The 27,867-nt window shown below is 53.3% G+C and overlaps 16 protein-coding genes across 16 annotated transcripts; 8 read left to right on the forward strand and 8 right to left on the reverse strand.

Annotated features, from left to right (window-relative positions):
• Window positions 1-76: 76 nt before the first annotated feature.
• LAESUDRAFT_760089 (uncharacterized protein) lies at window positions 77-589 on the reverse strand (the record flags this gene model as incomplete). The annotated part of the gene is made up of 1 exon (XM_040912692.1): window positions 77-589. One exon carries the CDS (start codon window positions 587-589, stop codon window positions 77-79), a length of 513 nt encoding a protein of 170 aa, XP_040763273.1.
• A 710-nt stretch (window positions 590-1,299) lies between these two features.
• LAESUDRAFT_655691 (uncharacterized protein) lies at window positions 1,300-2,081 on the reverse strand (the record flags this gene model as incomplete). The annotated part of the gene is made up of 2 exons (XM_040904572.1): window positions 1,300-1,782; window positions 1,836-2,081. 2 exons carry the CDS (start codon window positions 2,079-2,081, stop codon window positions 1,300-1,302), a joined length of 729 nt encoding a protein of 242 aa, XP_040763274.1.
• A 2,190-nt stretch (window positions 2,082-4,271) lies between these two features.
• Window positions 4,272-5,537, forward strand: LAESUDRAFT_737391 (Metallo-hydrolase/oxidoreductase; the record flags this gene model as incomplete). Its single annotated transcript, XM_040910787.1, has 3 exons — window positions 4,272-4,479; window positions 4,534-4,649; window positions 4,704-5,537. 3 exons carry the CDS (start codon window positions 4,272-4,274, stop codon window positions 5,535-5,537), a joined length of 1,158 nt encoding a protein of 385 aa, XP_040763275.1.
• Window positions 5,538-5,614: 77 nt separating this feature from the next.
• Window positions 5,615-6,842, reverse strand: LAESUDRAFT_655453 (uncharacterized protein; the record flags this gene model as incomplete). Its single annotated transcript, XM_040904555.1, has 4 exons — window positions 5,615-6,185; window positions 6,237-6,381; window positions 6,438-6,695; window positions 6,761-6,842. 4 exons carry the CDS (start codon window positions 6,840-6,842, stop codon window positions 5,615-5,617), a joined length of 1,056 nt encoding a protein of 351 aa, XP_040763276.1.
• A 127-nt stretch (window positions 6,843-6,969) lies between these two features.
• LAESUDRAFT_726803 (vacuolar transporter chaperone 1) lies at window positions 6,970-7,944 on the forward strand. Its single transcript, XM_040909102.1, has 5 exons — window positions 6,970-7,243; window positions 7,296-7,332; window positions 7,398-7,495; window positions 7,553-7,577; window positions 7,629-7,944. Exons 1-5 carry the CDS (start codon window positions 7,076-7,078, stop codon window positions 7,685-7,687), a joined length of 387 nt encoding a protein of 128 aa, XP_040763277.1. The 5' UTR covers window positions 6,970-7,075; the 3' UTR covers window positions 7,688-7,944.
• Window positions 7,945-8,014: 70 nt separating this feature from the next.
• On the reverse strand, window positions 8,015-8,837 carry LAESUDRAFT_701809 (NADH dehydrogenase, alpha subcomplex, subunit 8; the record flags this gene model as incomplete). Its single annotated transcript, XM_040906465.1, has 5 exons — window positions 8,015-8,158; window positions 8,216-8,275; window positions 8,338-8,410; window positions 8,460-8,547; window positions 8,681-8,837. 5 exons carry the CDS (start codon window positions 8,835-8,837, stop codon window positions 8,069-8,071), a joined length of 468 nt encoding a protein of 155 aa, XP_040763278.1. The 3' UTR covers window positions 8,015-8,068.
• A 133-nt stretch (window positions 8,838-8,970) lies between these two features.
• LAESUDRAFT_726806 (uncharacterized protein) lies at window positions 8,971-9,836 on the forward strand. The gene is made up of 3 exons (XM_040909103.1): window positions 8,971-9,027; window positions 9,081-9,438; window positions 9,567-9,836. Exons 1-3 carry the CDS (start codon window positions 9,025-9,027, stop codon window positions 9,671-9,673), a joined length of 468 nt encoding a protein of 155 aa, XP_040763279.1. The 5' UTR covers window positions 8,971-9,024; the 3' UTR covers window positions 9,674-9,836.
• Window positions 9,837-9,879: 43 nt separating this feature from the next.
• Window positions 9,880-10,521, reverse strand: LAESUDRAFT_655553 (uncharacterized protein; the record flags this gene model as incomplete). Its single annotated transcript, XM_040904563.1, has 3 exons — window positions 9,880-9,987; window positions 10,045-10,145; window positions 10,212-10,521. The coding sequence occupies 3 exons, from the start codon at window positions 10,519-10,521 to the stop codon at window positions 9,880-9,882; spliced, it is 519 nt and encodes a 172-aa protein (XP_040763280.1).
• A 139-nt stretch (window positions 10,522-10,660) lies between these two features.
• On the forward strand, window positions 10,661-12,772 carry LAESUDRAFT_726808 (uncharacterized protein). The gene is made up of 8 exons (XM_040909104.1): window positions 10,661-11,004; window positions 11,068-11,153; window positions 11,209-11,286; window positions 11,341-11,462; window positions 11,521-11,632; window positions 11,684-12,037; window positions 12,093-12,541; window positions 12,603-12,772. Exons 1-8 carry the CDS (start codon window positions 10,772-10,774, stop codon window positions 12,675-12,677), a joined length of 1,509 nt encoding a protein of 502 aa, XP_040763281.1. The 5' UTR covers window positions 10,661-10,771; the 3' UTR covers window positions 12,678-12,772.
• Window positions 12,773-13,008: 236 nt separating this feature from the next.
• On the forward strand, window positions 13,009-14,500 carry LAESUDRAFT_655372 (Lipoyltransferase and lipoate-protein ligase; the record flags this gene model as incomplete). The annotated part of the gene is made up of 8 exons (XM_040904549.1): window positions 13,009-13,124; window positions 13,185-13,356; window positions 13,420-13,583; window positions 13,652-13,763; window positions 13,822-13,962; window positions 14,013-14,099; window positions 14,144-14,218; window positions 14,279-14,500. The coding sequence occupies 8 exons, from the start codon at window positions 13,009-13,011 to the stop codon at window positions 14,498-14,500; spliced, it is 1,089 nt and encodes a 362-aa protein (XP_040763282.1).
• On the reverse strand, window positions 14,344-15,120 carry LAESUDRAFT_813357 (small secreted protein). The gene is made up of 4 exons (XM_040914480.1): window positions 15,037-15,120; window positions 14,911-14,984; window positions 14,758-14,841; window positions 14,344-14,705 (listed from the first exon to the last, which is right to left on the reverse strand). Exons 1-4 carry the CDS (start codon window positions 15,068-15,070, stop codon window positions 14,640-14,642), a joined length of 258 nt encoding a protein of 85 aa, XP_040763283.1. The 5' UTR covers window positions 15,071-15,120; the 3' UTR covers window positions 14,344-14,639.
• A 50-nt stretch (window positions 15,121-15,170) lies between these two features.
• Window positions 15,171-18,899, reverse strand: LAESUDRAFT_680979 (GMC oxidoreductase). Its single transcript, XM_040905745.1, has 25 exons — window positions 18,394-18,899; window positions 18,332-18,339; window positions 18,179-18,278; window positions 18,055-18,116; window positions 17,963-18,006; window positions 17,838-17,911; window positions 17,719-17,788; window positions 17,584-17,657; window positions 17,467-17,525; window positions 17,372-17,415; window positions 17,309-17,315; window positions 17,187-17,255; window positions 16,956-17,134; window positions 16,763-16,905; window positions 16,634-16,712; window positions 16,334-16,569; window positions 16,203-16,276; window positions 16,080-16,146; window positions 15,953-16,027; window positions 15,839-15,889; window positions 15,753-15,785; window positions 15,633-15,697; window positions 15,510-15,582; window positions 15,422-15,448; window positions 15,171-15,358 (listed from the first exon to the last, which is right to left on the reverse strand). The coding sequence occupies exons 1-25, from the start codon at window positions 18,446-18,448 to the stop codon at window positions 15,312-15,314; spliced, it is 1,815 nt and encodes a 604-aa protein (XP_040763284.1). The 5' UTR covers window positions 18,449-18,899; the 3' UTR covers window positions 15,171-15,311.
• A 1,945-nt stretch (window positions 18,900-20,844) lies between these two features.
• On the reverse strand, window positions 20,845-21,383 carry LAESUDRAFT_602256 (uncharacterized protein; the record flags this gene model as incomplete). Its single annotated transcript, XM_040903075.1, has 3 exons — window positions 20,845-20,970; window positions 21,034-21,147; window positions 21,207-21,383. Coding segments are annotated over 3 exons (417 nt in total), but the record flags the coding sequence as incomplete, so codon positions are not given.
• A 397-nt stretch (window positions 21,384-21,780) lies between these two features.
• LAESUDRAFT_680986 (G10 protein) lies at window positions 21,781-22,753 on the forward strand. The gene is made up of 5 exons (XM_040905746.1): window positions 21,781-21,880; window positions 21,953-22,152; window positions 22,206-22,272; window positions 22,328-22,415; window positions 22,469-22,753. The coding sequence occupies exons 1-5, from the start codon at window positions 21,818-21,820 to the stop codon at window positions 22,495-22,497; spliced, it is 447 nt and encodes a 148-aa protein (XP_040763286.1). The 5' UTR covers window positions 21,781-21,817; the 3' UTR covers window positions 22,498-22,753.
• Window positions 22,754-24,380: 1,627 nt separating this feature from the next.
• On the forward strand, window positions 24,381-25,559 carry LAESUDRAFT_218759 (uncharacterized protein). Its single transcript, XM_040901619.1, has 3 exons — window positions 24,381-24,424; window positions 24,502-25,232; window positions 25,290-25,559. Exons 2-3 carry the CDS (start codon window positions 24,569-24,571, stop codon window positions 25,382-25,384), a joined length of 759 nt encoding a protein of 252 aa, XP_040763287.1. The 5' UTR covers window positions 24,381-24,424; window positions 24,502-24,568; the 3' UTR covers window positions 25,385-25,559.
• A 22-nt stretch (window positions 25,560-25,581) lies between these two features.
• LAESUDRAFT_726816 (Metallo-dependent hydrolase) lies at window positions 25,582-27,560 on the forward strand. Its single transcript, XM_040909105.1, has 8 exons — window positions 25,582-25,806; window positions 25,859-25,897; window positions 25,953-25,988; window positions 26,040-26,375; window positions 26,429-26,529; window positions 26,588-26,817; window positions 26,871-26,937; window positions 26,995-27,560. The coding sequence occupies exons 1-8, from the start codon at window positions 25,610-25,612 to the stop codon at window positions 27,423-27,425; spliced, it is 1,437 nt and encodes a 478-aa protein (XP_040763288.1). The 5' UTR covers window positions 25,582-25,609; the 3' UTR covers window positions 27,426-27,560.
• Window positions 27,561-27,867: the final 307 nt, after the last annotated feature.

A 27,867-nucleotide genomic window follows, 5' to 3' on the forward strand; every position in this document is an offset into this window, starting at 1 on the left:
TGAGCGCATACCCCATAATCAGTCAAATAAAGGCAGGTCCGAGCCACGGAGACGCATGGCGACAGAGGCGGTTGTCCTATTTCTTCAGCCAGCTGAACTTGTCTGCAAGATTCCGCCTCCACTCCGCCCCGGCCTGCTCACGCTTCACCGCATCCATCTCCACACGCTCAATCGTCTGCTTCAGATCGCGCAAGCCCTCCCGAATCTTCTTGCTTTCCTCTCTCCTCACCTCCTCATCGCCTTCCCACTGCGACCCAAGGCCGTCGACACCCGCCCTAGTTTCCTCCAGCAACCTGACAAAGCGTTGCTGCTCGTTCCGCCTAATCGCATTCTCCCCTACCAGCATCTTCACGTCTCGGCGCAGGGCTTCGTTCGCACTACCAAGCTGCGCAACCTGCTGGTGCAGAGAGGTGAGCCGGCTCCGGACGAGAAGGTAGGGCACTAGCGCGACTGAGGTCAGGAGGACTGTGCTGATGGCAGCGGCGTGTATGAGAGGTGATGATGATGATGACTGCCCGTCTGCGCTGGCCCTCGCGCTGGACCGTTCTTGCTGTGGCTTCGGAGGTGTCTGGGCCGCAAAGTGCTGCATGCTGGCCGCGATGATTAGGACGGCAGAGGGAGAGCTGGGCTGATCAAGCGATCGGCTTGACCTACGCACACGTGATGCGCGATCAATGCGCCTGAACCCATTTGGCACTGGCTAACCTCGACAGCACCATCGCGTAACCGTCACCAGTACCTAGAGCAAAATATATTGACTGACAGCATCAAAGCAGATTCCAAACATTCTCATCTTGGTTATCTTGTTGCTGTCGATGCCCTGGCGACTCGCAGAATAGTTGGTCTCGCATCAGCCACTTGCAATCCTGTCCAGCTCCGGAAGCCTGCAACACCTCTGTCGTCAATTCCATAGAACTTATTGCGTTCAGATGTTTTTGCTCGAGTTTGCACATATTCTGGCTCGCCCTCCGAGTTTTCCGCGGCCAGACAATGGGCACGATAGATCTTGTGGTGTACCGGAATACTAATAGTGACAGCGTACGATATCGATCGACCTTCCCAGCGGCGAGACGCCATTTTAGCTAAGGGTACATGACAGTCGGACATGACAGTGATACAATCGCACAAAGCACAGACAAACGACAGATCAACGCGATCAACAGCTAAACCTTTCGATACAGGTGACAAGAAATAAGCGATTACTTCACTAAAGGGTACAGATTATTGGTCTCATGATCCTTCACATATCAGTGTAGAGGCGCAGCTACGTTTTTGGCTTCTTCTGCCACTTCAGCTTGCTCAGCAAGTTGTATTTCTTCTTCGGTGGCACCGGCGGGGCTGGAGGTTCCTCCTTCGGTGGTAGCCTATACAAGGCAGATAATAGAAGTAGGAATCGTGAATTGTTGCACTGCAAGTTATGTTCGGAAGGTAAAATTCATACTCATCAACATATACAGGGACATCCTGCGGTAGTCGTTCCTTCGCCTGTGCAATATGTTTCTCATAAGCTTGCCGTAAGGCTTCGGGTATCGCGAGCTTCCTGCGCCAGACAGCCATACTGTTTCCACTCGGAGACAGCAGAAACACGAAGACAATGACTCGTGCAGCAGGATCATACACGGCCACTGATTCCTGCAAAATGCGGTCGGACGTCTCCTGCAACCGCGCAAGGCTAATCCAGTCGAATGCTGGTTGAGTAGGCGATCCCACGTCCGCGTTGGCGTGGTAGTCAGCATTTGTGATCAACGCACCACGCTCTCCCGTTCGCAAAAACGTGTTGAGCTATGGAAATAGGAAATTAACTGAGAGTCTTCACCAACATAGCTTAGACATACACCAACGATCGCGAGTCCGTTAGACATCGCATGTATCCACCTCAACAGCGAGGAGACGCGCTCGTCTTTATCTGGATCTAGCGCCCATCGTATCCTCCTCTTTGCAGGGTGTTCCCGACCAAACAAAGCACGTTGAGCGTATCTGAGTGATTCTCCATGAGAGCTGACGAACTGGTTCTCGCCAAATCCGTTCCGTGGAGGTGCCAATTCGAATATTGTTGTTGATCGTCCCGAAGCTATAGCCATTGTCCTTGAGGGAGAGGTATTGCCCCAAGGTGATGTAGGAGTCACTTTTTGCATTGCAGACTGGGGAGTTCTCACCGGAGGAGGTTGCCCATGGTTCCGCGGAGTCCCTGTATGACGGGAGACTGTTGGAGAGAAGTGCACGTGGTTACCGTCGTTCTGGCTGTCCCAGCCGTCATAGCCATTTTGTTCATGGTAGCCTTCATCGTAATCCTCTTCTTGCTCCTCTCCGTAATAATCGTCTTCATCGTCTTCATAGTCTTCATCGTCTTCATCTTCTTCATCTTCTTCATATATCGTCTCTGCCCCCCACGCGTTATCGTTGTTGTTGCCCCACCCTGCGCTTCCCCAGCTATCCGACTGCTGCACTGACGATGCTGAATGCGTCGAATGCTGCTGTCGAGACTTTGCCATACCGCCACTCCCATTGCCCCCTCCGTATAGCTGTTGCTGTTGCTTGAACTGCTGTACCTGCTGCATGCGTGCTTGCTCGATCTGTGTTCGGAGCTGCTGCTGCATCAACTCGTGTTGAATCGCAGCCGCGGCTTCTTGGTGAGCAGCGGCATATTGCTGTCGCTGAGCCGCATCCATGGGCGGAGGGGGCTGCGACTGTGAGGCAACGCTCTTAGTCTCGTTCGGATGCGTGAGCAAGGAGCGCAACATCTCTAACTGTTGCTGAGGAGACAGTACAGGCCTATCTCTCGGAGATGCAACGGTAGGGAAAGTGATAGTGGCAGCGGTAGTCACCTTGGGCAATCCCTTGCCTTCCCTTCCCCAGGTCTTCCACATGCTGGGCGTGTGTGCAGCTACCGCTGATGCTTGGGGAGGGGGAGGGGGCTGTGCTTGGGCGGGTGGTTCTCCCCGGGTTAACCGTACGTTGTTAGGTGGGACGCCCCATGTATCAGCTGTGGGCCATCTGCCTGCACCTGGAGAGCCCCCCCAGCCGCCAGCAGTGTTGTCAGCGCTCGCAGACGGGGTTGCAAGCGGCGCTGAGATCGGCGGCGCGGACGGAGTAACGGGTTTCTTTGACTTCTTCCCCATCTTCTTGACGTTCATGGCATCGTGAGCGGGTGAAGTTGGGTTTCCCCAGCCTCCCATAGAGGCATCTCCAGTGGGCATACCCCAATCACGTCCAGTATCGGCCGCTGCATCAGCGCCGCTCGCGAACGCCGGAGAGCCATCTGTGGGTGTTCCCCACTGATCATCTGCGGCATCCGCACCAGCCCCCCAGCCGCTATACTCATGTGTAGCGGTCGCGGCCGCCTGAGAACCTCCCCATCCCGCTGTTTCACCGCCTGCTGAAACGGCGTTGCGACGGGAGCGAGCCATGTTGGGGACAGACCAATTATGATGTTATCAAGGGGAAAGAGCGGAAAGAGACATGATCGCATACATAGCAGACTTAAGATGGGCTGAGCGACGCACCCGGAAGGACCTGATGATCGTATAATCCTAGGAGAGCTATTTGCCCAGGCAATGCATCCAACGGCGCCTCGTCTGGCGCATGTATGATATGTGGTACAGTATATGGGCGATCGACGATACTCGGCTCGAGGGACAGCGGTCCGACACTGGCTTTCTCAGCAACCGTTGACCTAGACTTCTTTCCGCCCTTCGCCATGCATTCCAAGGTCAATTAGATCACAGTTATCGCAATCCGTTGTTTGAGGGTGGTTTGAGGTGGCCTTTGACACAGTTTTCGAACGCGACTTAGCAAGCGGGAGTGACTGTATATGCCACACCCACGCAGTCGGTTCCGGATGCCCACGCTGTGACTAGTGGGGAAAAGAAGATGATGAGATAGTACAAGCTCGGGCGCTGGAGAAGCGTTGGAGAGGGACATGAGGCATGGCTCGACTCCGGCCGCAACAGAACAAGCGTCGCCATTGACTCTGTCAGACAAGCACAGGGTAAGCTGGTCCATGGCCTCCAGGGCTTAACAGTTGCAGCGATTGGCACTGAGAAAGCCGACACCCATGTAGGGAAAATCTTGCTTCTGAGATCTGATCTGAAACTATGCACTTGCGAAATCTGAAGCCATGGGCGGTGAAGGTAGTAAGTGGCAACTAAGAACGAGTGAGGATCAATATCAGCTTAACAGTATGTCAGGTCATGCTTATAAACAGTCTCAAATCTGCCTTACTCGGTTGCAAGGACGCGGCAGTCCAGCCTACACGAATACCATCGAGAAGGATGCCATCGAATTTGTCTTCGATAAACGTAACAATCCTGGGTAGCGCGTCTGCCCAACCGTCTTCTTCGAGAAACCATTCTTCTCTTGCATTGCGTCTAAACGGCGATGTCTGGTTGTTTGACTGTGGGGAAGCCACACAGCACAGAATTCAAAAGAGTAGCGTGAAGATGGGCAAGATACAGAAGATATTCATCACACACACACATGGTAATGCGAGGTGGTCGTTTTCCTGGTTGCCTGACTGGACTTATGGTGTATTAGGCGATCACATCTTCGGCATCCTGCCCCTCCTTGCAAGCAGATGCGATGGCGCTGGAGGTATGGTGGATGATTCAGCTGATCCTAGGACACAGGAAGAAAGCCGAGAAACGACCCCGGTGAGTGTGCTCGCTCGTCGACCGGCAGCAGATAGCTAACAGTGAACCTTACAGCCTATTGAGATCTATGGTCCGCTCGGCACGCGTGCATACATCCGAAGCGGCCTCGCGTACACCTACACGAACTTAGCTTCGCCCTACGTTGTGCACGAGCTACGCTTTCCGGCCGACCCGTCTGGCGACCACACATCCCTCCCTCTCCACACGTCTGAGTCGCCGGACGGACGTAACATCGAGCAATTCGACGGCGTATGGCCTGAGATCTACAAGGATGAGCTAGTTACGGTCTCTGCAGCGCCGATATTACATTCAATTCCTTGTGTAGGCTACGTCGTGACCGAACTGCCTGTCCCGGGAAAGATGGACCCGAAAGACTACGTGCCCCACCTCAAACGCACCAAGACTCCGATGTCGGTCATGAGGAAGCTACAACAAGGCGAAAGCGTCACGCTATCTGATGGGACAGTGTTGCACGGTCCTTCCCGGAGACCTGGCCGCAAGCTGGCGGTTCTTGGGGACACCTACGACCCTTCACCAATCGCAGAGCTCGCTGCAAATGTAGACCTGCTAGTGCATGAGGCCACAAACGCGCATCTACCTGGAGTGGATCCGAATACAAAACCAGACGACACGTACGAAAGTGTCGAGGCACGCACCAAGTCCCGCGGACACTCAACACCACAAATGGCAGGAAAGTTCGCCAGAAGAATAGGCGCGAAGAAGCTTCTGCTGAATCACTTCTCCGCGCGATATGCGGGAAACGATGATGTGGATCCGGATGCGAAGAAAATCATGGACGCCATTAGAGAACTTGCCGCTGGAGATTTCGAAGGAGAGGTGGTGTGTGCAAGGGACTTCATGAGCTTTGATGTAGAACCGCGGCGATAACAAGGTATTCGGAAATTTTCAAATAGCACGTTGTGAGTGGTGGAGCCAGTACAGATGCAGTTGTTTTCGCTGGTAGGTCAATCGTCCGGAGGATCGGACAACTCACTACTTTCGTCGCTCGCCTCGCCCTCCTCCAGCTCCTCTTCCCGCGGTTTCTTCTTCACCTTCACGTCTTTCGGATCCTCCGCCACTTCACCCATCTCGATATCGTCGTCTTCTGGTGTCTTGCTGGACAGCGTAGGTGTTGACCTTGCGGTCGAAGAACGTATCACCGGTGTCGAAGTCCGTGATTTGCTCGGGGTGAATGATCTGGCACCAGGATTGAGCAACTTCCTTGCCAGAGGAATTTCGTCTTCAGACTCTCGCTCATTCTCCCCGGCCTCCTTGTCCTCCTTGAGTTCTCCCGATTCTTCTCGTGTTCGAACGCTGACCGAGTCGCCCATTTCGATGTCTTCTTCGACATTGGTGCCCGGAGTCGGACTAGCAGCACGAGAATCTTCTGCCACCTCCGGCTTGCCCATCAGACGTAGGGAGTTTAGCTCAGAAATCATTGAGTCCAAGGCGTTCTTTTGTGTATATATTATCCGGCTCTGGTTTTCGTGTTCAGCACGAATGGCCGCCATATCGTTTTCCAACGAGCTGATAGATCTGTACGTCGCGCGTGAGCATCTTGTTCAGCACGAGACCGCGGTGACGAACGCGTTCAGCTCTTCCCTGCTTGGCAAAGTGTTTATCTTCTCGGCAATGGCATCGTACTCAATTTTGCGTCTTCGTTGTATCTGAGCATGCTCCAAGGACAACTTGAGTTGTTCGATCTGACTCTTTAAGTTGACGTGTTGGTCGGCTTGATTGAACAGCGCGCTCAGCGAACGTTGCAGATGACTGTTCTTCATAACGCACCTATTCGTTCCTTCTCCATCTGATACTCCTCCACTTGCCGCGCCTCCGCTTCGCAGACCATCAAACTCTTCTTGAGCAATAATTGGAACGACGCGAGCTCCACCAGGAACGCTTCTCGCGCATCGTCGACCGAAGAAATAGCCGATGAAGGCGGGGTCGATGCTGGTGTATACGCCACGGTCATGTAGTTGTGGAACTTCTTGGTCACACGACGCAAGCCTTTCTCGTCATTTGTGATTCGGGAGTGTATGATAGCGTCTGGGCGGAGGTCGAACGGAGTGGCATAAGCAGCAATCGAGTGTTGCTTGTAAGACAGCACGCACCTTCTTCCTGCACGGTCATCGGTGGCGCGATATATGCCACCTCCTGCCCAGGTATTGATATTGAGGAAGAAGACTCCTGCATGTTGACCGAACGATGCTGGTGTGGCTGAGAACAGGATACGATAACGCGCGCTATGGACGTGACTACTGTGACACTGGATCGCGTGACAGGGAAACCGACCGAGGCGTAACGCTCTTAATCGTTCTTGGGCAGTGACGACGTCGCGCACGTTCGCCGGATTGGGATTCAGCCCAAGTCTCCTTCTTGGCTGGTCGAGACTTTGCAGACTTCAAAGGCCTCAAACTCTACCCACCATGTCGACGCAGCCTCTGCTGCAGCGCACGGCAGCTAAGCGCATAGCTCTGCCAGTCAGAGTCGAGCCCAAGGTTTCATTTGCAAACGAGCGCACATTCCTATCATGGCTGCATTTTACGGTGGTCTTGGGCGGCCTAGCGGTGGGTCTATTGAATTTTGGGGACAAGGTGCGAATATATAGCCTTCATGTGCGCTTTCATTGTTAAGCGATGTGAGCAGGTGGGCAAGATATGTGCTGCCATGTTCTCTGTCGTCGGTGAGATTCTCACTACAGGAATGCTCGCGCATTGACCACGGTATTGCTCACACGGTCACTGACAGCTATGGCTGTAATGGTCTATGCCCTCTATACATATCATTGGCGCGCTGCCTCCATTAGGAAAGGAGGTCGTGGTCCTTATGATGACCGAGTCGGACCCGTAGGTGCTTCAATACCCATATCGATCACAGGCGGCTGACCGGGTTGCTCTATCTAGACAATATTGTGCATCGCCTTACTCAGTGAGTTCACACACCTTCTTCGAGTCTGAAGTCGTTACTAAATTGTTGCAGTCGCGATCGTCATCAATTTCATCCTTCGGTTCACACAGCCAGACGACTCAGAGCCATGAATCACACCATCGCTAACGCCGCACTTCAGCCATTCAGCCCTACCTCGCGCCGATCAAAGACGATTCACACCGACGGGATGGGAGGGTTGCTTGTAAGTCAGGATGATCTGTACCACGATCTTCGCATACGCCAGAATTATGTCTCGTTAGCACAACCACCTATCCATGCTGAATCTCACCACCTCTTGGATACATCACTGTAGTCTAGCTGAATATATCCATTCATGTCTTTCTCTGGTCTGCAGAAGTGCTCATAGTGCATGTAAAGCTTGAAAACTACCCCTCATGGCGGCCGTTTAAGCTCAAGACGGGCGAAAGCACAAATGAATGTTGCGGAAGCAGCCTCTAGTACATGTCGGAAAGAATATATTCGCAGCGAACCTATTTCTGTATGGCCTTGTAAATTGGCTTCTCAACTTCATGAATGGGCGTCTTGCCCTCTGGCGCCCCAGGAATAGTTTTGACAAGCCCCTTGGTGATTTTGGTTGCGTTAGGAAGAAGCGCATGTGTGGAAAGCGAGAGACTCACAAACTTCTCAAACATACACTTGTTCAGCGTTCGCTCGGGTTTCCGGCACAAATAGTACTCCTGAACAAATCCAATATGTGCATAACGATGCAGGACTTCGCAAGAGGGTGTTCTACACGCACCTGGTTGTTCTTCTCCAAGCAGTTCCAATGTTGCTCGAACTCCTGGGCGCAGCTGTCCCGCATCTTAGAGATCCTAGAGCAAGGGGAATCAGGATCGGCCGTTCCAAGAAAATTGCACGCACAAGTCTATCGCACACCTCGTCACTCTCCTGCCCTCCTTGAGACAATGTTCCGCGTCACGGTTCTCTGCCTTGCAGAGCATGAAGTCCTCTGCGGATGTAGATAGTGGATCAGCCCAAGAGCGAATTAAATAGCGACATCACCGCCTTATCCAGATACTGCACAATACGCGTATGTCCGCAGGCGATCCGCATATGCCAGCCTGAGAGACTACAGTACGCACCATTGTAGTCCTTGCAGTATGCTCCGAGGAAGAATGCGGCGCTCTTCAGCGGCGCACTGGTCGCGCCCAGCTCGGGGACCTTGGGCACGCTGTCCGGGAGCGGCGTGGGTTCCCTATAGGGCCGTTCCGACTGGGCAGGATCGTGCCAAACGCTCATTGTGGTCGTCGATGGGTAGCGTTGTTCGACGACGCAACCGACGCCCGTGCGGGCGTCTCCGACTTTGCCCAGATATGGCAGCTACGGCGCCTATTCTTCCAAAGTGGCTTGGTCTTCCGATCGATACAACTTACCGGACTGCAACACGGACCAGAGGACGTTCCTTATCTAGCATAGTTTACTCATTATGGTCTGTGTTTCCAATCTCTCATTTTTGCGCACATTATCATATTGTCTCGACAGCCTCCCCGAGTTCAGCCCAAGACATACATTCTACCGCTCAAGACGCACAAGCTCACCGCATATCTGACGGCGGGTATAGGCGACACCATCAACTCTGTCAAACAAAAGGCGTTGTCTGCACTGACGACAGAGGTCCTCGACACCCCAAACCCGCATGCCGCGATGGGTATGCCCGTGGACGACGAGCCAGAATGGACTGTGCCCAAGATCTCAGGGCTGCAGGATTTCGAGCTGAGCAGGGGCATCAAGGAGAGGGGCAGGATAACTGGGAGATACGAGCTGCTCGATAGTAGCACGACCGTTAAGAGTGTTCTCGTCAATTGGGATACACTCTTCGTGCAGTTTAGAGACGAGAATGGTGAGTTCGACCCATATTCTATGTATGATATCTTCATACGATCGACCTCCAATCATCTCTGTGTCCCAACGTCACATCCTCGCGACCTACGGAACGGTACCGCCGACATTCAACTCTGCACGCCCCAGGCGACCTACTACCTGTCAAGGTCTCTCTGCCCCCATTGGACGATGACGAAGAAGCGGAACTGGCAGCTGCAAGGAAGGGGAAGCGGAAGGCACACCCAGAAACATGAAAGTGCGAGTTATGTCAAGATCCTCATGCTGTCGTCTTGCTGTCGCGTAGTTTGTTTCCTCTTGTTGCATCTGGTTACAATGGAGAGCCGGTTTCATTTTTTGTCGCCGCGCTGAGCAGCATACGAGGAAAGCGTCCGGTATTAGGAGTAGTAGCGCTTCGCATGATAGACCCATGCAACTGGATCGACCAAAGCCTCGCAAATCATCACTGCGATGGGAGGCGTTGCCATCTTCGAGGGCTTAGAGGCAATAGAGCAGCTGCGACCTCTCGACCTTCCTCGACGAGCAGGTTGTATGTGGAGCAGGCATTCCACTGTGACGTGGCTGTCATTAGCATGAGGTGGAATAGCCGGGCGCGAAATCCACATACCGTATCCATCACATCTACTTGTATGCCGAGCCCATTGAGATACTGACGGAAGACTGGCGGGACGAAAGACACCGTCTTCCCTGTCCCGAATAGCAGGATCTCTGTATGCCACCAGCAGAAGACACGTCTGTCGCTGTTCCTATCGCGACCGAAGTAACGCTGCTCACCAGGTTTGGGTACGACTACGTCAAAGACTTCGAAATGTTGCTTGTCCCAGCCGTCCCACAGCCTGTCCGGTACATCCCAGAGAAAGACTCGGTTATCAAGAAAGATGCAAGCAGAGGGGAGTATGAGTCCGTCGGCTAGTAGAATACCCCCCGACGTGATGGTCTTAACCTGAATGGCGGCACTGCCGCCCTCAATGATGTTGGTGAGTCCACTGCTGCCTTGACGCGTAAAGCTCGACGCGTGGATGCATCGTGATCGCACACGAGATATTGGACGAGTGGTCAATGTTGCTACAGTGCGAGTGAGCATGTTGGCCATATTGCAATGAGTCCTCTGGGCAGGCTCGTAGGTGACTAGTCAAGTGCAAGATTAGTGAGGCAATAGTAATTCTGACCGTGGGAACCAAAAGGGTTCACTTAAGTTGAGCGCCCAGAAAGCTCCTTTGTGACTGCCATCGCTTGGAAGAGTCCGGCTCCTCCAGCTGCCCTCGCGATCGGAAGGCTGAAAGTCGCGTACTGGATATAAACATAGCTTTTTGTAAAGCTGAAGAACCGGCGATATGGCAGGAGCATCGGCCGCAGACGTCAGGAGCATACTGTCTCTCCCTTCCACTCCGGGACCCTCTCAGATGCGGAAGACAACATCCAACACGGAGCGCGCGCGCAAGCCGGACGGTATCTCAAGAGAGCTCTACTCTCTTATTGGACCCTCGGCGCCGACGCTTGCTGCCCAGTTCGCGAAGCCTAGGCTGAGGCAGAAGCCGAATCTTGGCGGCGGAGGCAGGGTGAAATGGTAAACTCGCAAGGAGACCTCCTTGCTTGGCTCTACAATAGCTGTGTGCTGACATGGCCAAAGGGAATGGAAGTCATTCAAGAATGGAGCGCGCTCGGACTCGTTGAAGTTGTCGCATTGGACGAAGGCAGAGACGGATCCTGATGCTGGTACGCTCTGCTCTTTCGTCGCGGAAGCATGTACCGCAATCACATCTGTATGTAGACTACCCCTTTGCGAAATACAACATCCAACCTATGGCATACGTGTATTCACAAGATGAGTATACCCGATTCCTGGAAGGTGAGTATTGTGGCATGCTTGTCGTCGGGGACCGATGAATGACGGTATGATGAGACAAGGATTGGACGAAGGAGGAGACGGACTATTTGTTCAATCTTGCCCGGGAGTATGACTTACGATGGTACATCATCCATGACCGATACGAATATGAAGGTGGTCCGGAACGAACCCTTGAGGTATGCTTGTTTTTCGCCTGGTTCTTAGGATATCATAGATCTACTGAACTTACTCCAGGACCTGAAAGATAGGTACTTGAGCGTTTGTCGAAAGCTTGTCAGGAATCGTCCTCGGGCAGGAGACGAAGCCACCCGGAACCAGTTGATGTCAAGCCTAGCGTTCGACAAAGGCATGTTATGTTCTCAATGAAGTCATTCATTTGGCTCATCGATACCATCAGAACGCGAGATTACAAGAAAACGCTACATAGCAAGTCTTGAGAGTCGAACGCCACAGCAAAAAGCCGAGGAAGATGCCCTCTATGTAGAGCTCAAGCGGCTCGAACAAAATGAAAGACGATTCAAGCGTGACCGCGAAGAACTACTTCGTACCCTACTCGGCATCGAGTCCGGGCTACCTGATATCAAAGAGGATGAGGATGGCCTTATGAATGGGCCTGCAGATACGAGAAAGAGGAAGAAGGGAACCCATACAGCGGAATCAGAGACACCTATCTCAGCGACGCCTTCTTCGAATATCATCTCGCTCGGACAGCCGTCCAAGAAAGGGCACTCAGCGAAGTCTGCTGCATACGGTGCGTATCTTCGGCAGACGCACTATACCGTCGATACCGACCAGAGCTTTGGCAGACGCTCTTCACTGCATACATCGTACCGATATACCACCGGCAAACGCGCCGCCCACGAAGACCGCGCATCAGCCAGTGTATCTCCGATCCTATAAGCTCCCCCAGCCAAAGCTCACCTCCGTGGCCAAGGTGGCACAGGCGCTCGGAGAGCTCGGTATTTCACACACGCGTCTCGTTATGCCAACGCGGGAGAACTGTACGCAGCTGGAGGGGCTTCTAGACGCAGCTACGGCCCTTGTGGAGACCAAGAAGGTCGTGGACAGGGTCGAGCAGGATATTCGTGTTGCAAGAGAAAGACTGGGCACACAGGGAAACGAGAGTGCCGAGGATGGTACGGGTGCTGGAGAAGCTTTGCCAATCCCGATGGATGTGGATGACGGCAATGAGGGCGACGTGGATAGGAGGGCTCAGAGCGTTGTGAGCACGCGGAGCACGAGGAGCAGGAGGCAGGTGCGTCTAGTCAAGGCCTGCATATTTGCCGAAACGCTGACTGCAATACCTCGCCCTACAGTCCCGACGGTCTATGTCGATCTCTTCCGTCGATACGCCTGCCACGGGTGCGATGAAGAGGCAGAAACGCCCATAAAATATGCGAGACTTTGGCTTCCTATCTGTATACTGTGTAGCTGTATCGTCATGCTTGACTAGCCCATATTTACCTTGTCCTTTCCGAGCTTAGTTCCGAGTTTGAATGTCCCGTAGGTATGGGTTGGCGGTCCTTGGGCGGTCCCGCGAGTCGCGCCAACACATGCTGTCCGTGACCGCGTCGCGTCGTGTTCCCTTCCGCCACCGGCCGCACTGTCTGTCGTTGCATTCGAGTCTAACGCTCGCCCTGCATTATCCTACTAGCTGGTTGACTAGTGACCGTCCTTTCACCTTCTGTCCTGATCAATATTATGCTGTTGTCATCTCGTGTCATGAGCAGCGTTCGCTCGCGGCAGATCCGGAGCTTTGCCACCGCCCTCAGTCCAAGCCACTCGATATACATCTCCAACTCCACGAACCCATATTTCAATCTCACTCTAGAGGATTGGTGAGTGAGCTGCGATAGACGTCAGATCGAGCATGAACCGTCTCTTCTGTGCCGACTAAGGCTATTCAGACACAAGCCTCCGCGGGACCCACTGCTACTCATCTACCGAGACCGACCGTGCATTGTGATCGGCCGCAACCAAAATCCATGGAAGGAGGTAAACATGCGAGCGTCGAAGGAAACTGGTGTGCCGTTCATCCGCAGACGGAGTGGAGGTGGGGCCGTCTATCATGTACGTGCCGCTACACACCATGCACAGTCCGACTCGTTATGATGAACTTCGGACGTCTCGCAGGACCTCGGCAACACAAATTTCTCGATACACCTCCCACGAACTTTTTTCGATAGACATGCCACCGCACAAGTGGTCCTCCGCGCGGTCCGCTCGCTGGGCGTCGACGCCAATGTGAATGACAGGAATGACATCTGCGTGGGCAAGGACAAGATAAGTCGGGTTCAGTGCAAGTCTCATGCTTGCTCTCCGTCAGGGGGGACGTCAGGCAAAGGCTTACACTCGACACGCTCAGACACGTATCGGGCTCGGCGTACAAGATCGTGAATAACCGTGCCTACCACCATGGCACGATGCTTATATCCACCAGATTGGATATGCTTGGTGACCTGTTGCATTCAAACAAGGTACGTTGCACACTAAACGTCACAATTATGTACCTCAATCTTAGTAGCAAGCAAGCAGGACACGATGGAAACCAAAGGCGTAGCATCCGTCCGCTCGCCGGTCCGAAACCTGCAACAGTTCAATCCCTCAGTGAATCACGAGAAATTCGTGGACGCTACAGTCTCCGCGTTCAGAGAAGAGTATGGCATCAACGAACAGGTATGCATCAGGCATCGTACGGTATACCGTACTAAACGACCGGCACGCAGATCTGTACGGTCGACGAGAATGAGGAGAATCTGAATATTGAGTACATACGCCATGGAATGGCAGAGCTCCCGGCATGTATTCATGCAGTCTTAACGATGTCTAATGAGTACGCTGACACTCAGTACGATAGAGCTGGGATTGGGCATATGGTCAGACCCCAGAGTTCACCCACGAAATCACCCTTCCATTTGAATGGAGCACCCTGGTGAGGGATACCTCGTATGAGAGCTCATCAACGTCAATGACACAGGAACAACTTATACAGACCGCGAAAATTCATTCACGGCACGGCATCATCTTGTCTTGTACACTCACGACATCCGATGCTGTAGATGATGCACTGAAGCAAAAGTTGATCACACTGTCAGCGAGGCTGGAGCAGCAAAGGTATGGGTTTGTGGACGAGGCGAGTTTAGGATCGGACATTCTGGAGGACAGCGAGATCAGGGTTGTCTGGCATTGGCTGAAAGGGGAGATGGATAGTTGACGGTGACCCGAGAATGTTTGACGATGTTCAAACTGGAGCGATATATGATACGAGCAAGCGTAGTTCTTGGGTTGCAATTGCAACATTACACGAGAATGTGGACGGGAAATGGAATGCTCGCAGCGTTGTCGAACGCTGTCTATCTTGTCCTCTCGGTATACCACACGCTATTCGTCTTGAACTCTTCCGGTGCTATAGCGTTGGACTGTACCCCATGTTCAGACGAACGTTGCGGAAAGAGGCTGTATTATACGTACTGTCTGCCCCCGGATGTGTCCCGTCAATCGCTTGTCTCGGTCCATCAACATCTCGTCCCATGTATCAATGTGGTACCGGGGAGGCTGAGGCACATCATGGTAGAACGAGCTCTCTCAGTAACGTCGAACCGTACGCGAACGATTTGAACGTACCTTCCCCAGATTCTGTGCTCTCTTAGAGATGTTCAGCAGCGTGCCCGCTGCAGCGAACATAGAAGCAACCAGACCTAACAGGACTTCTCAGAATTACGCGGAGAATATTCACAACTCGTCATTCACCAAATGGAATCAACGCCTCCCATGGAACGGGCATGATGGGCAAACTGAGAGTCAATTACTAGCGGGGTTGCGGTCGAGTTCCCGATTGCAAGCGCTAACTGATAGGCGTGACGACTCCCATTGTCACTCAAGTCACAGTAGTATGGTATGTCACATATATTGAGAGAACGATGGTGTCGCAGAGGGATTCTACTGGTAACGAGGCTACATAGCATGGAAAATACACAGCCAGATATCTCAACGTATAACAAGATCGACGAATATGTGAGTTGAGGTTACGCGGTCGGTGTCTCTTGGAACTTGCCTTTGATAATGTCCGCGGCTGTGGGTGCGCATTTCAGCAAGGTCTATATCTCCGTGCGATTATGAGTATGCGCCGACGTACCTTGTTCAGCAATGGCGTAAACAGTCGCTGTTAACAGAAGGATATTCGTCCGTCAGCGACAGCCGACTTCCGATGCATTCTGGCTTACCTTGGGGATGCGCGGCGAACTGCAACGGTACTACGGAAAGATCGACAACGCGGATATTATTCGTACCATATACCTAATGCTTTATCAGCCTATGAATCGCATGAGAGATTGAAAGCTTAGCACCTTCAACTCGGGATCGACAACACCCCCGCTTGAGAGCGGAAGCATGGAGCAAGACCCGGCCGTATCTGACAAAAAGAGAGCATGAGCAATGCCCAAAAGAAAACATAGGATCTTACGTACGCCAAGTTGTCACAAAGTTCTTCTTGATCCACTCTAAATCGAAACATATTAGTAATGTAACTTAACACGACAGCTCAGATGCATACCCCGGAGCTGAGCATCATCATCCACTTTGGGACCGGGGTTGAGCTCCGAAACTGGACGCAATGAACCCGGTAAGCCATGAATAAATAGGATACCTGACTACCAGAATAGCATACCGATCATATCCTTGAATGGAGCAATCTCGGCCAGCCCTCTCGCGAACCTGACCGCTTCGCACCATATGTCCAAGTCTACACTAGCTTCGTCGGCAACAGCACGAATGGAGAGCAATTATGGACATACCGACTTCCTCCTCCATATAGTGAGGATCAAACTCAGGGTCCTTCCGAGGGTCAGAAGAGATGGCATGCTGAAGGGAAAACTATGGCTGAATGACTCGTCATCGTTGGCAAGACAACTACTCACAATGGTACCCCTCGAGAAACAGTGATTCATAGCAACGATTACGGTGAGATACCGCTTGCCTTCTGCGGGCGGGTCTACAGCAATCAAAATGGTCGACACGCATATACCCAGCTGAGAGAGGCGCAACATACTAGGAGAAGAGAGGTATCCAGGAAAACTGATAAGCTCGCAACCTGGGGCACCGTTCCTAAGGCGCTCAAGTTGGATCTCGTATTGCTCCAGCAGCCCCGGCGGGTATGTATGTGCATTTCGCGCAATCTTCTCCTTGGCAGCTTGGTAAATCTCTTCTGCCTTCGCCGACAGCATATTGAGAGGGACAAATCCGAATCCGACGATACCTTTCGTGTGTATCCCCGATCCGGTGGCACTGGAAAAGGCGATGTAAATAATATGTCGCCGCATACTACGTATTCAAGGTAGGAAGAGCTCACTGGAGTTCCAGGTGTTTCGCAGCTTGCGTAGGGTCGCGCAGCAAGTCAACGGTCTCGAAATCGCAGTCATCGCGCAACTCTGCTCGCAGATCAGAGCCATCTCCAGGATCGAGGATCTACCCATCTTACCGAAGCTAATTCCGACAAATACGTGTTCTTGTGCATTCTGTCCGACGCCGGGAAGTTCAATCCTGGCCGGCACATTAATCTTCTCAAGGACATCCTTTCTGCCGATACCGGAAAGCTCCAGGATGTGCGGCGACTTCAACGCCCTATCTCGCCACGTCAATTCAGCTCAAGTGAATGTCTGCGAGCGACTGACCCCGCAGATAGAATGACTTCCTTCTTCGCATTGACAATGTATGTCTTGTCGCCGTGTAGGAACTCGACGCCCATAGCGCTCAACTTGCCGTTCATGGTGGTATCTGTGTGCATTCGGTTGACAGAGGCAGAAGTAAGAACGGTGAGGTTTGCCCGATCTTTGTTGGGAAGGTAGAAAGCCTGAAGGATACCATCAATTACAGCTGCTCGAGAAGGTAACAGACGAACTCACGGTTGTGGCATATGACCGGGTATGTGTAGAGGGATCATATGTGTTGGGAGCAAAAAATACACCCTTGGGCTACATAGCAGCATGAATATATTTACACGTCAAGCTATACATGAGCAACGTACGTCGCCACTTAGCTGCATGAGAAACAAATTGAGTCCACAACCTCAAATAAGCGTGTATATGAGCTTACCGGATGAGGAGCAATCGGAAGACCAGCATTGATCAACGTCTATGCAGACATGATCAGTACCTCTGCATGGTGGCTATAGCTTCTCCTGACCTGTTGGAAATGTAGCTCGGCTTCATCGATCGTTCCGGGGTATGAGACCTTCAATGGACCTTGATGCACGACATCAACGACGATAGAAATATAAAAAATAACATAGCGAAGGCATACCTTGCGTACCGATTCTCCATGCATCGAAACACATGCGATTGCGCTTTTGCACATCGGCGCTAGGCGGAACGAACCTATGTCAAGAAGGTCGCGGGTCAAAATACCACTATGAGTATCAGGAACATGCAATCTCACCCTTCCGTCTTACTGAGGTATTTCTCATAGTTACCCCAATTCCAACCAGGGCTGCCGAGCTTCTCGAAGTCTAACAAGACAGTCAATTATTTCATGCTACGAAGTAAATGTTTATTCACCGTTGATCTCTTCGGCAGGCGGCTTCGTCCAGCACATGAAATTGATCGCGGAGCTACCACCAAGTCCTTTTCCCCTGAGACAGGATCAGTTGGCCGCGCACGCGATGAGAATAGAGAAGCAAGACCTGAACCAGAGCTGCTCAGCATCGCCGACATGCTTCTGTTTCGTCTGTAGCGAAGTAAGCATACGGCACATGCGTATCAATCATGGACGTACTGTTTGGTATGTCCATGCATATTCATTGTTGGAAAAGTGGCTTCCCCAGCCAGCGGGACGCACTGCAAGAGGAGCATATTGCATTCGTTGAGGCGCTAGGGAATTAGCGGTCGTCAAGGCTCACATATCGTGGCATCATTGAGATTCTCTCCTCCTGCTTCGAGAACGAGTACGGAAGTTTGTGGCTCTTCGCTTAGCCTTGCTGCAAGCGTTAATCCAGCCGTCTGGGAACACCGCGTTAATTAAGTAGAATGACATGTGTTGATGTTGGACTCACTCCTCCACCTGATATTCCGCGCATTAATCAATGATGTGGCGCATTCCCTAGACGATGCTCACCGCAGATGATGTAGTCAAAAAAGTTATTAGCGACGCTCTCCACAGATGTAGACATATTGCAATCGTCGCGCAGACAAGAGACGGACAGACGGGTAGGCAAGATGGGGGTTTCGCAACGCGAGTTGCTCAACGAAGCATGCCGCTTTTATCAGCAGACAGCTGTGGCAGGCTTCTAACTTGAACCATGCTGTCGCTTTGATGATCGCGATGAGATCCCCGCCATGTGTTGAAGATGATTGGCCTGAGGGCAAAACGACCGCCAGAATCGTCTATCGCCTGCCAATCTGCTATTGGCATATGGAACCACCACCGTTCAGCAGGAGGAATCGCCGGAGTTCTTCACGTCTGAAAGACAGCTACCATTCTGGGGCTAGCGTGCCATGAGGCGGATAAGTATTGGCGCAGCTGTAGTGTTTCGCACAATATCCGAAGCAGCACCTCAGCAGACCGGAATGCAGGCATCGTCGAACGTGAGGAGACCTTATTCGATGCATTCTCGATGGCACGATGTGGCGAATGAAAGAATCATCGCAGTCGCCAGAGTGCGCCACCAAAACCCTTCCATGCCATATTAGGCAACTCCTGTGGTTAAGTCGGTTCCGCGCGATTTGTTCTCGAGCGCGGTCACTTGATAGCGATGCACGATCATGAGTGCAGCGGCGTATGTAGCGGCGAAGGAACACACCCGCAACGATATCAGAACCATGCCCCAAAAATTGAGCGAGACACAAAGCACGAGCATATGCATCGGATAACAATATGTACACGTCAGTATGAATCTTCTGCGTATTCAAAAGTCTATGCGCGATCACAACATTGCCTTTCTGCAAGCGAACCCTAGATGGTGCATCCTACCCAACCTCACGCAATCCAACAACTCCATACTTATCTCCGAACCGTCCTCTGCATCTTCGCATCCGCAGTGGCGACCAGCTTCCGTGCCTGAGTGTTCTGCACGTCGCCGTCGCCGTCATCCAGACGAGCGAACGGCTTCCTCACCGCCGAACGCGCCTTCACCGTGTCATATGCCGTCGAGCGATCCGTTTTACCACGGATCGTCTTGTCGCTATCCTCTCTCCTCGCAGTAGGACGTGCCAACCGATCGCTCGGGCGTCCAGACACCCGCTGCCTCTTCACATCCCCATTCCCCTCCACATCGCTCACATCGTTCTCCGAGTCGGAGTCGTCGGCCGTCACGCTGCTCAGCGAGTCATGCGGGCCCATCGGCTTCGACCGCACCGACCCCCGCAAACGCGCCTGCATCTGAGCAGAGCTCAGCCTCTCCGGCGACGTCTTCCCGGTTGGCCTTTTCCGCGGAGGCTTTACTCCAGCGTGTTCAGTTCGCGGAAACGGCCGCTTGCGCCCGGCAATGGATGACGTCTCGGAACTTGACGTCATCGAAGAAGCCTGCGAGTTGGTTCGTGTCCGCAATCCGGAGCCGTTGTCGGAGGTCCCGAGACCCGACGTGGCACTGTCCGCAGACGACGCCGACAGCAGCCCGTCTGTCGCCCTCGGACGCGCAGCCTCGCGTGCCAAGCGCTTCGCAGTGGGTGTGCTGAAAGTGGCGTTGAAGTCGTCCTCCTCCTCCTCGACATAGCTCGGATCGTCGTTGTTGTCCACATCCATCGACTCATCCAGGTCGCGCTCGCTGTGAACCTCAGAGACGCTCGCGTCGTCGCTCCAATCGCTCACGGAGTCGAGATTCAGGTACTCACGCTGCGATTGGAGCGACCGTTGAAAATCCCGCTTGGCCGGCGGGGTCGTCTGGTCTTCCTCGGCGAGATAGTACATAGACACTTCGCTCTCTTCGCCAATTTCAGTGTACATTGCGACCTCTGCGCTCCGTGCGGACCGTGGCGGCGTCACTGGTTCTTGTATGGCAGGCATCCGAGGGGGAACAGGAAAGGGCATAGGTGGATATGTAACCGGCACGGAAGGATACTGCTGCGGCTCTGTCGGCTGAACTTGAGGCACGACGGAGGGCTGCTCGAAGGTAGGCGGTTTTTCTGAGGGAGGAGGCACTCCTGATAGAGTGCGAGTGTCTTCGTAGGCACTCGGCGGAGGATACCAGGTCTTGTACGGGGGCGGCGCTGGCGTGGGCTCCCTATACGCTCTAGCGCTGGACCTCGTGCCTTTATCCGATGGTTGAGAAATAGCGGTGGTTCTTAAACTTTGGGTCGACTTTGCGTGCCGCACCTTCTGCGACTCTCGCCTTCCCAAATCGTGCGCGACGCTAGTAGCGCGGTGAATTGTAGATCGCGGACGGCTCTTTGGCTCCACGTCAACCGCTTCCTCTGCGGTCCGTCGCGACCTGGTAATTGGTTTGGTAATATTCGCGGCAGGCTCCGCCTCCGGGACAGCTGAAACAACGGGCTCCTCCTCCTCTTCCAGAGGAACATCCTTCTTGTTTCCATATCTAAGCCGTCGGTAGTGATGGATCACATAGTGGAATGGGAGGGTCACCAGGAGGAACACGAAGTCGGTGACGGTGAAGGCGATATCGAAGATCAGGTCAAGCGTCGCTGCATATGGCTTGATCACTGGCTTGATAACAAACAAGAAGACAGGTTCAGAGCCCTGCAGCCCGCGATCGTGATATCAGCGCTCTCTGATGCGTACGGTAGGAGGCGCGTTACTCACACGAGCCCTCGAGACCAAGAAGAACAAAATCAATATCGACTTGATCTCGTCGTAAAACGGCACAAAGAGGCGGACCATCGGGTCGAAAGTTCGCTCGTAGATGACATAGCAGCACTTGATGGGGACAGATGGGGACTCAGCGGGGCGTCGGCATGGGTCGCGTGGCCACTCACCCATACGATCCAGACAGTCATGCAGCCCTTCATTGAGCGCTTGCGCTGGCTCATCGCGCGCGCGGTAGGCTTCCCGCCATTCTTGGCAGAGGAAGGAGGGAGCCTGAGAGTCTTGAACGTGTCGAATACGTTCAGGAATATGTATACCATACGAAGGATCGGAACGATCAGCTGCATCTTGAACGGACCCGATGACGAGGTTGCAAAAATCTAGACGCGTGGCACGTAGAGCAATAGTGGCAGGTAGGGTGAAAGGGATCCTCTGAGCGCGTCGTGAGCAGAGGGGGTCGGGGACGAGCGAGGTCGTTAGGATGATGTTGGGAGCGGATTTCAACTTCAGCAGGGACGAAGGAGCAAAAACACAAAGCACACTTTGATCAGGTATATACGGCTCGATCAACACAGCAACGGTGCGAGTGCCGCGAGTGTGTTATGCAGCATGCGCGCCGAGTGGGTGGTTCACTCCAGTCGAGTTGCAAGTTCAACTCGAACACGACGGCGCGTCTCCAACGAGGCGTGTTGCTTACGTAAACCGCGTTTCCCAGCGCCACCGGTGGCACAGCTGGCCGCTCATCCTCCTTCCACGTTCACACACACCTCGCCCCGCCGCCATGCCCAAGATTCGGACAACGCGCACTAAGAAGCCCCCAGAAGGGTTCGAGGACATCGAAGGTGTGCGTACTGCACCCTGCGTTGCTCAGACGACGGCTGCGCGTGACTGACCTGCATACCTTCTCGCGCGACAGATCCTCGATGAGTACGCGAAGAAGATGCGTGACGCCGAGAACGAGACCCACGAGGGAAAGCGCAAGACCGAGTCGCTCTGGCCAATCATGCGTATTTCGCACACCCGCTCGCGGTACATATACGAGCTGTACTACAAGCGCGAGGCGATCAGCAAAGAGTTGTACGACTGGCTCCTGAAGGAGGGCTATGCAGATGCAAAGTGAGCAACAGGCATCTGCTTCCATGGATCGTGCTCATGACGCAACCTTCCAGCCTGATCGCGAAGTGGAAGAAGCCTGGATATGAGAAGCTCTGCTGCGTGCGGTGCATCCAGACGAGGGTGCGCATCACGGCTCTGTATACTCGTGGCGGGCGTACTGACCTGCGGTTTCTAGGACATGAATTATCAAGGCTCGACGTGCCTTTGCCGTGTGCCCAAGGCCCAGCTTCGTGCAGGCACTGTGGTGGAGTGCGTACATTGCGGTGAGTCCAGTGTGTGTTAAGCTCGTGGGGACGCTTGCTGAGGTGCGCGCCAGGGTGCCGGGGTTGCAGCTCGGATACCTGATGCGCTACGCGCTCCAGTACTCTCATGCTAGTGGTGAGGAAGACCTGTATGAAAACTAGCCTATTGACCTGTTTTCTTGTCTGGCCGTGTCGTGTAATATATCGCTAATCTAGTGTGATCGCATTCCTCTGGCCTTTTGGCTCTGGAGTCGACTGCGCACGTCGGCGAACAAGAACTTCGCGTCTTTCACCAGGCAGAGCATCTGTGAAACTCTGATTCACGTGTCTTGCTGCTTCCGCCCCTTCACAAGCCCCCCTGGTATGTACGTTCTGCTGGTGTACGGCATACGCTGTTGCCTTCTCGTCAACAAGACACTCTGCATGGTATGTTTGTGATGACCTTCTTGGCTGTCTGCCGCATACTAAAGGCGATGTTCGAGGCATTCGTGATACGTATGAATGCGAAAGTAGTGAGTAATCCGTATATAACATTAGAGGACGGTTTTTAAGCCCGAGACGCATCAGAACAGTAATGAAGTCTTGGGCAACTTGTCCTTCTAGCCAAATGGAGCGTTTAAATCATCCCATCCGGTCGTGTGCCAAATTTGAGCCTTCAAATTTGCCAGATTGTTTTTTGGTTTCACCATGACATGCTAGACGCACTTCGTGTGTCCATGTATAGCAGCTGCGCTCGTGCTCGCTCGGTCTTATGAACCACTCTTTGTTTCTATGTTTTCCTTTCCGAATCAAAGGTTACAGTCGCATGTCGTAGTTAGATAGTCAGATTTTGCAGGGTCTCCTTGGACCTTGAAGCTCAGGCGCATACAGGCAGCCGCATATGGCATTAGATAATGTGGCGGCGGACTTGCGGAAGTCCAATCTGGATCTCGCTCGATGCGGCGATCTATCACTGTGGAAATACGTGTCCAATCCACTGGCCAATTTTCCAGTAAGGCCTGCGGCGCCCGTTTTGAGCTTCGCACCCTCTCCATCGACGCTCTGCACGTCGAGCAAGCTGCTTCTTTCACGTACTCACTTCGTCGACTGTCAGTGCTTGGCCTCGAGGCTTTGAAGCTTGCGCTTGAGCTTGAGGTCTCTAGATCTTTCGCGTTATGCCGACGACGGCTTGGGTATTCTCCAGCGAGATGCCTATCGGCGGCCTCCCTACCGACGCTGCGTCAGCAGAGTTCGCCTCCTGATTTTGCTTGACGTATTGCTTGTGCTGGCCGATTCTGGCGCTTCAAAGAGGGCATCGAGCCTCCAAAGGTGTCGATCCCCTTAGTAGTCACTTGCCAGCACGAGGCCCAAACTACGGCTAGCCTCAGGACGGTGGATCTGATTCCTGTGTTGAGCGCTATAGCTAAAGACCGTCGAGGATCCATCAGAAGAAAACGCCACCTCGTAGATGAGGAAGTGACTGTCCCTTTACCGGTGCGTTATCAGATGTCATGAGATCGACGGCATCGTCAGGCTGAATGGACTGCTCGGTGTTTATCTAAAGTGCAGGGCTAGCAGCATTGGACTCAGAAATTGAGGCTCTGCGGGCGCGTTGTCCGGGCGAGGAAAAAAAAGGCTTCAGGCTATGGGCACTCGCTCTTGAGACAGTGATCACCTGGCAGCCGCAAACGCGCTCTACCACCGCCTCGACACACCATACTGAATCGTATGGCAGCCGGCCGTGCTCTTGCTTCCTCGTAATCACATACAGAGTTTGCAAAATCGCCGAGCGTCTTCAAGTTATCTGGCGCCGCGGTCAGGTGATCGCGTTGCCGTCGATAAGGATCAAACTCAGTGCTTGTCGGCGCTTCAACGTTTCCTGCCCCGCGAAGAGCTGTTCCCCCTTTGATATCGCCCGGGTGAGCTGCCGTTGACGGTGAACCGTTGCCGCTGTGCGCTCCTTACATCGTGTCGCGGTGAGTAGCATCGAGGTGGATGCTTATTCGTGCTGATGCTCAGCTTCTTCCAAGGATCCTTTAGCAAGTCTCACGGTGAGCATACATTCCAATGATCGGCTAATGGCCTATCTTGACCATGCCACTCCATCGTGATTCCGTGCTATTCTCAGGAACAAACGTCCACGAACATCGCAGAAGTCGACGTCGCCAACCTTACATACATCATACTCCACTTTGATGCCCGTCCAGCGGAGACGACCCTTGTGCCACACCTGCGGGTCGCCGATGGTGGGGCATAAGCGGCCCAACGGAATACTAGTGTGCCCTAGTCCAGACCTTACTCCCAGACCTTCTCCTGCCAGACTCACACGTAACGATGCTGTATCCACCTTCGATACTATCCCGGAGAACGGCGTATGGCATCGACGTAACCCCAACTGGCGAGAACCCGAGCCATCTCCGTTGATCGACGAAGCGGGCAGGAACCCTTCCTGGGTGCCCACGGAACGAGATGGATGCACCCCGTTGGATGGAATCGACGATGACAAACACTGGGAGCAGGAGGAAGATGCGGAGTCGGACATGACACCTACTGCGACCCCTTCCAGAGTCCTCGGGCGGACCATATCGCAGGCGCTCATCGATAGCATCCCCCTCGCCAGCCTTTTCACTACATCCACTCGCGACCTTCCTATCATACGCGACGTCGCGGACAGACATGGCTTAACCATGGGCGTGGTACCTTCACCCAACTACAAACGCGGCCCCGAGATCAAGCGCGAAGACGGGGAGTCATCCCACGCGAGGAACTTAGGGCGCCAACACTCGTGGTGGTTAGTCATGGGTCGGGACAAGGCAGCAGTGTCGCATCTGCTGGATGTCCACGAGCGAGATGCGGGAGGTCAGCGGGGCGAGTCTCCAGGCACGAATGCGTACGATAAAGTAGGCGCATACCCAGTTGAATCCGGTGCCAACAGAATGACGTTTTTGGACGTTCTGATCGCGGGGGTAATTGGCGGCTTGGTGGTGTTCTATGGGTTGTCAGTGTTATGACTCAGGAATGCGATCACTGGATCAGTATTTACGGAACGATACTACGCCAGATATGCGATATGTTCCTCATGTACATTATCGAACCATGCTTGACATTCTGGCGCTTCTCGAGAACTCGGCGGCCGCTGCCCAGCGCCAGCTCATAAAATAGGTGGAGGACAAGTTGTATAAAAGCTCAGGACGAGTGGGTAACAGACCATCTTTCGTGCCCAAGTACTGCATATCATGGCTTATTTGCTCAAAGGCGGCGTTATCGCGACATTTGTCAATAAGAACAGCACACCCTTGGTATATAAGGCTGACGTCCTCGTTGAGGGCTCTATCATCAGCAGGATCGCGGAGAACATTGTAGCAGGACCAGATGTCGAGGCCATCAACTGTGAAGGCAAATGGATCACACCAGGGATGGTCGACACTCATCGGTAACGATCATCACCAATTTCATTCCCTGCACACGCTGACGAACAATGCTAGGCACCTCTTCATGACCGTGTTGCGCGGTGAACAATGCGAGTGCGTTATCTTTTCATTCCTCGGCTGAACGCTTATTCTGATATTTTCAATGCAGCTGGCTTCTGTCTGAATACCTAGTGAAGATGTCCTGGTAAGTCGAAAGTCAGTGAAACTGCGACAACAGTCTGACCGTGCGGCATAGGAACATACAAACGGCTCTCACCATAGACGAAGTTCGCATAGGGCAGCTTGCTGGTTGTCTCGACGCTCTTCATTCAGGCGTTACGACAATCTGCGACCACTTCCATGCGGCACTGACACCAGAGCATGCAGAGGCATCTCTCACTGCCACGATCCAGTCCGGTGCCCGAGTTGTCTGGTGCCCCGCGCGGCAAAGCGCGCCTACGCAGATATTTCCGACCATAGAGTACGGAAACGAAGAAGAGACGTGCAAATGGCAAATGGAGAAGCTGCTGGAATGGGGCTCGAAGGACAGCGGCAGGCTGACGCCGGACGGTCGGGTCACCCTAGGCCTTGCGTAAGTGCGAGAAGCCTTACCATGGAACGTCAGTCAAAATATTCATTCGTCAGGTACGATCTCGTCGGGGCAGGACCAATGAGTGCGCATCAAGCAGCGCTGAAATATGCTCGCGAGATACCGGTGGCTATCATAACGGCCCACGTCGTCAAAGGTAGACGACCCGCTGGATGTATGCGCATCGGTCGATTCACGTTGACATTTTCATCTAGAACCTCGAATTCTGAAGTGGAGGGACGGTGGACTTTTGGGTCCAGATGTCATCTTCTCGCACTGCAACAGTCTGTACGATCGCACGGACCCGGAGGACGAAATGTGGACCGCGATGAAAGAGTACGATTGCGCTATCGCATCCACGCCCGTCGACGAGTTGGGCATGGCTCACGGGAACCCGGTGGCGATGGAGGCCATTCAAAGAGGTGTCAAATGCGGACTAGGAGCGGTGCGTCCTGTCCCATGACGCAGACCCTGTGCATGCTGAATAGCGGAGATTAGGACGGAACATCAATCAACGGGGGTGACATCTTCACCGCGATGCGCTTTGCGCTTCAGTTCGCGAGGGGTATGCATGCGTGCCGCCAGTCTTCTTCGCAACTATGACTGAGCATGACGCATACAGGACGCGGTCACGAGCATATTGAGCGCAACGGGCACATTCTGCCAAAATATAATAAGCACAAGTCAGCGGATGCCTTCCGGCTGGCGACGCTAGGCGGCGCGGAAGCACTCAACCTCAGCCACCTCATTGGTTCCATAGAAGTCGGCAAGAAGGCCGACATCGTCGTCTTTGACGCGGACTCGGCGAATCTCGCGGGTATCGAGGATCCTATTGCAGGCGTCACGTTCCACGCCTCAAATGCGGACGTTGAGCTCGTCATGGTCAACGGCGAGATTGTTAAGTGCGATGGGAAGCTGATGAAGGTTGAATGGGGCCCGGTCGCGCGCCAACTGAAGGAGAAGGCAAACGACGTGAGGTTGAGATTCCCGAAGGAGAAGCTGGAGGCGCTCTGGACGAAGTATTACGATGCCTCTGGAGCGCCTAGGATTTGATCGATTTATTTCCTGGCCGCTGACGGACAATAGCGAATATAGCTCGAACGTGTAACATATCTTAAGCTTTGTATATCATGATGTACTTACGGAGTATTCGTCCCGTATGATGCATCGCGAACTATTCGTATTGTCCAGGACCCTCTGACTGAGAATTTGCATATAAGCATGCTTCGCAACGGCACTTTCAGAAGTGAAGCTTACCGGAGCGACGAGAGAACCGCTAGGCATGTGACGAGATTGCAATGTGCACATCACAAGTGAATATTCATCACTAATGGATGAAGAGCGCAGAAGCTGAAGGCAGGTCCCGTGGACTGTCGAGGTGAATAGAGTCAAGGTGATCAAGCAATTCATTCCGCGCATATCATATGCTGATGTCCTGCTAAAATCATGCGAAATACAAGTCAATAACTGGCAATGATCTGTAATCCTCGCCGCG

Source organism: Laetiporus sulphureus (genome assembly GCF_001632365.1).
Source record: "Laetiporus sulphureus 93-53 unplaced genomic scaffold LAESUscaffold_25, whole genome shotgun sequence".
NCBI classification, from domain to species: domain Eukaryota; kingdom Fungi; phylum Basidiomycota; class Agaricomycetes; order Polyporales; family Laetiporaceae; genus Laetiporus; species Laetiporus sulphureus.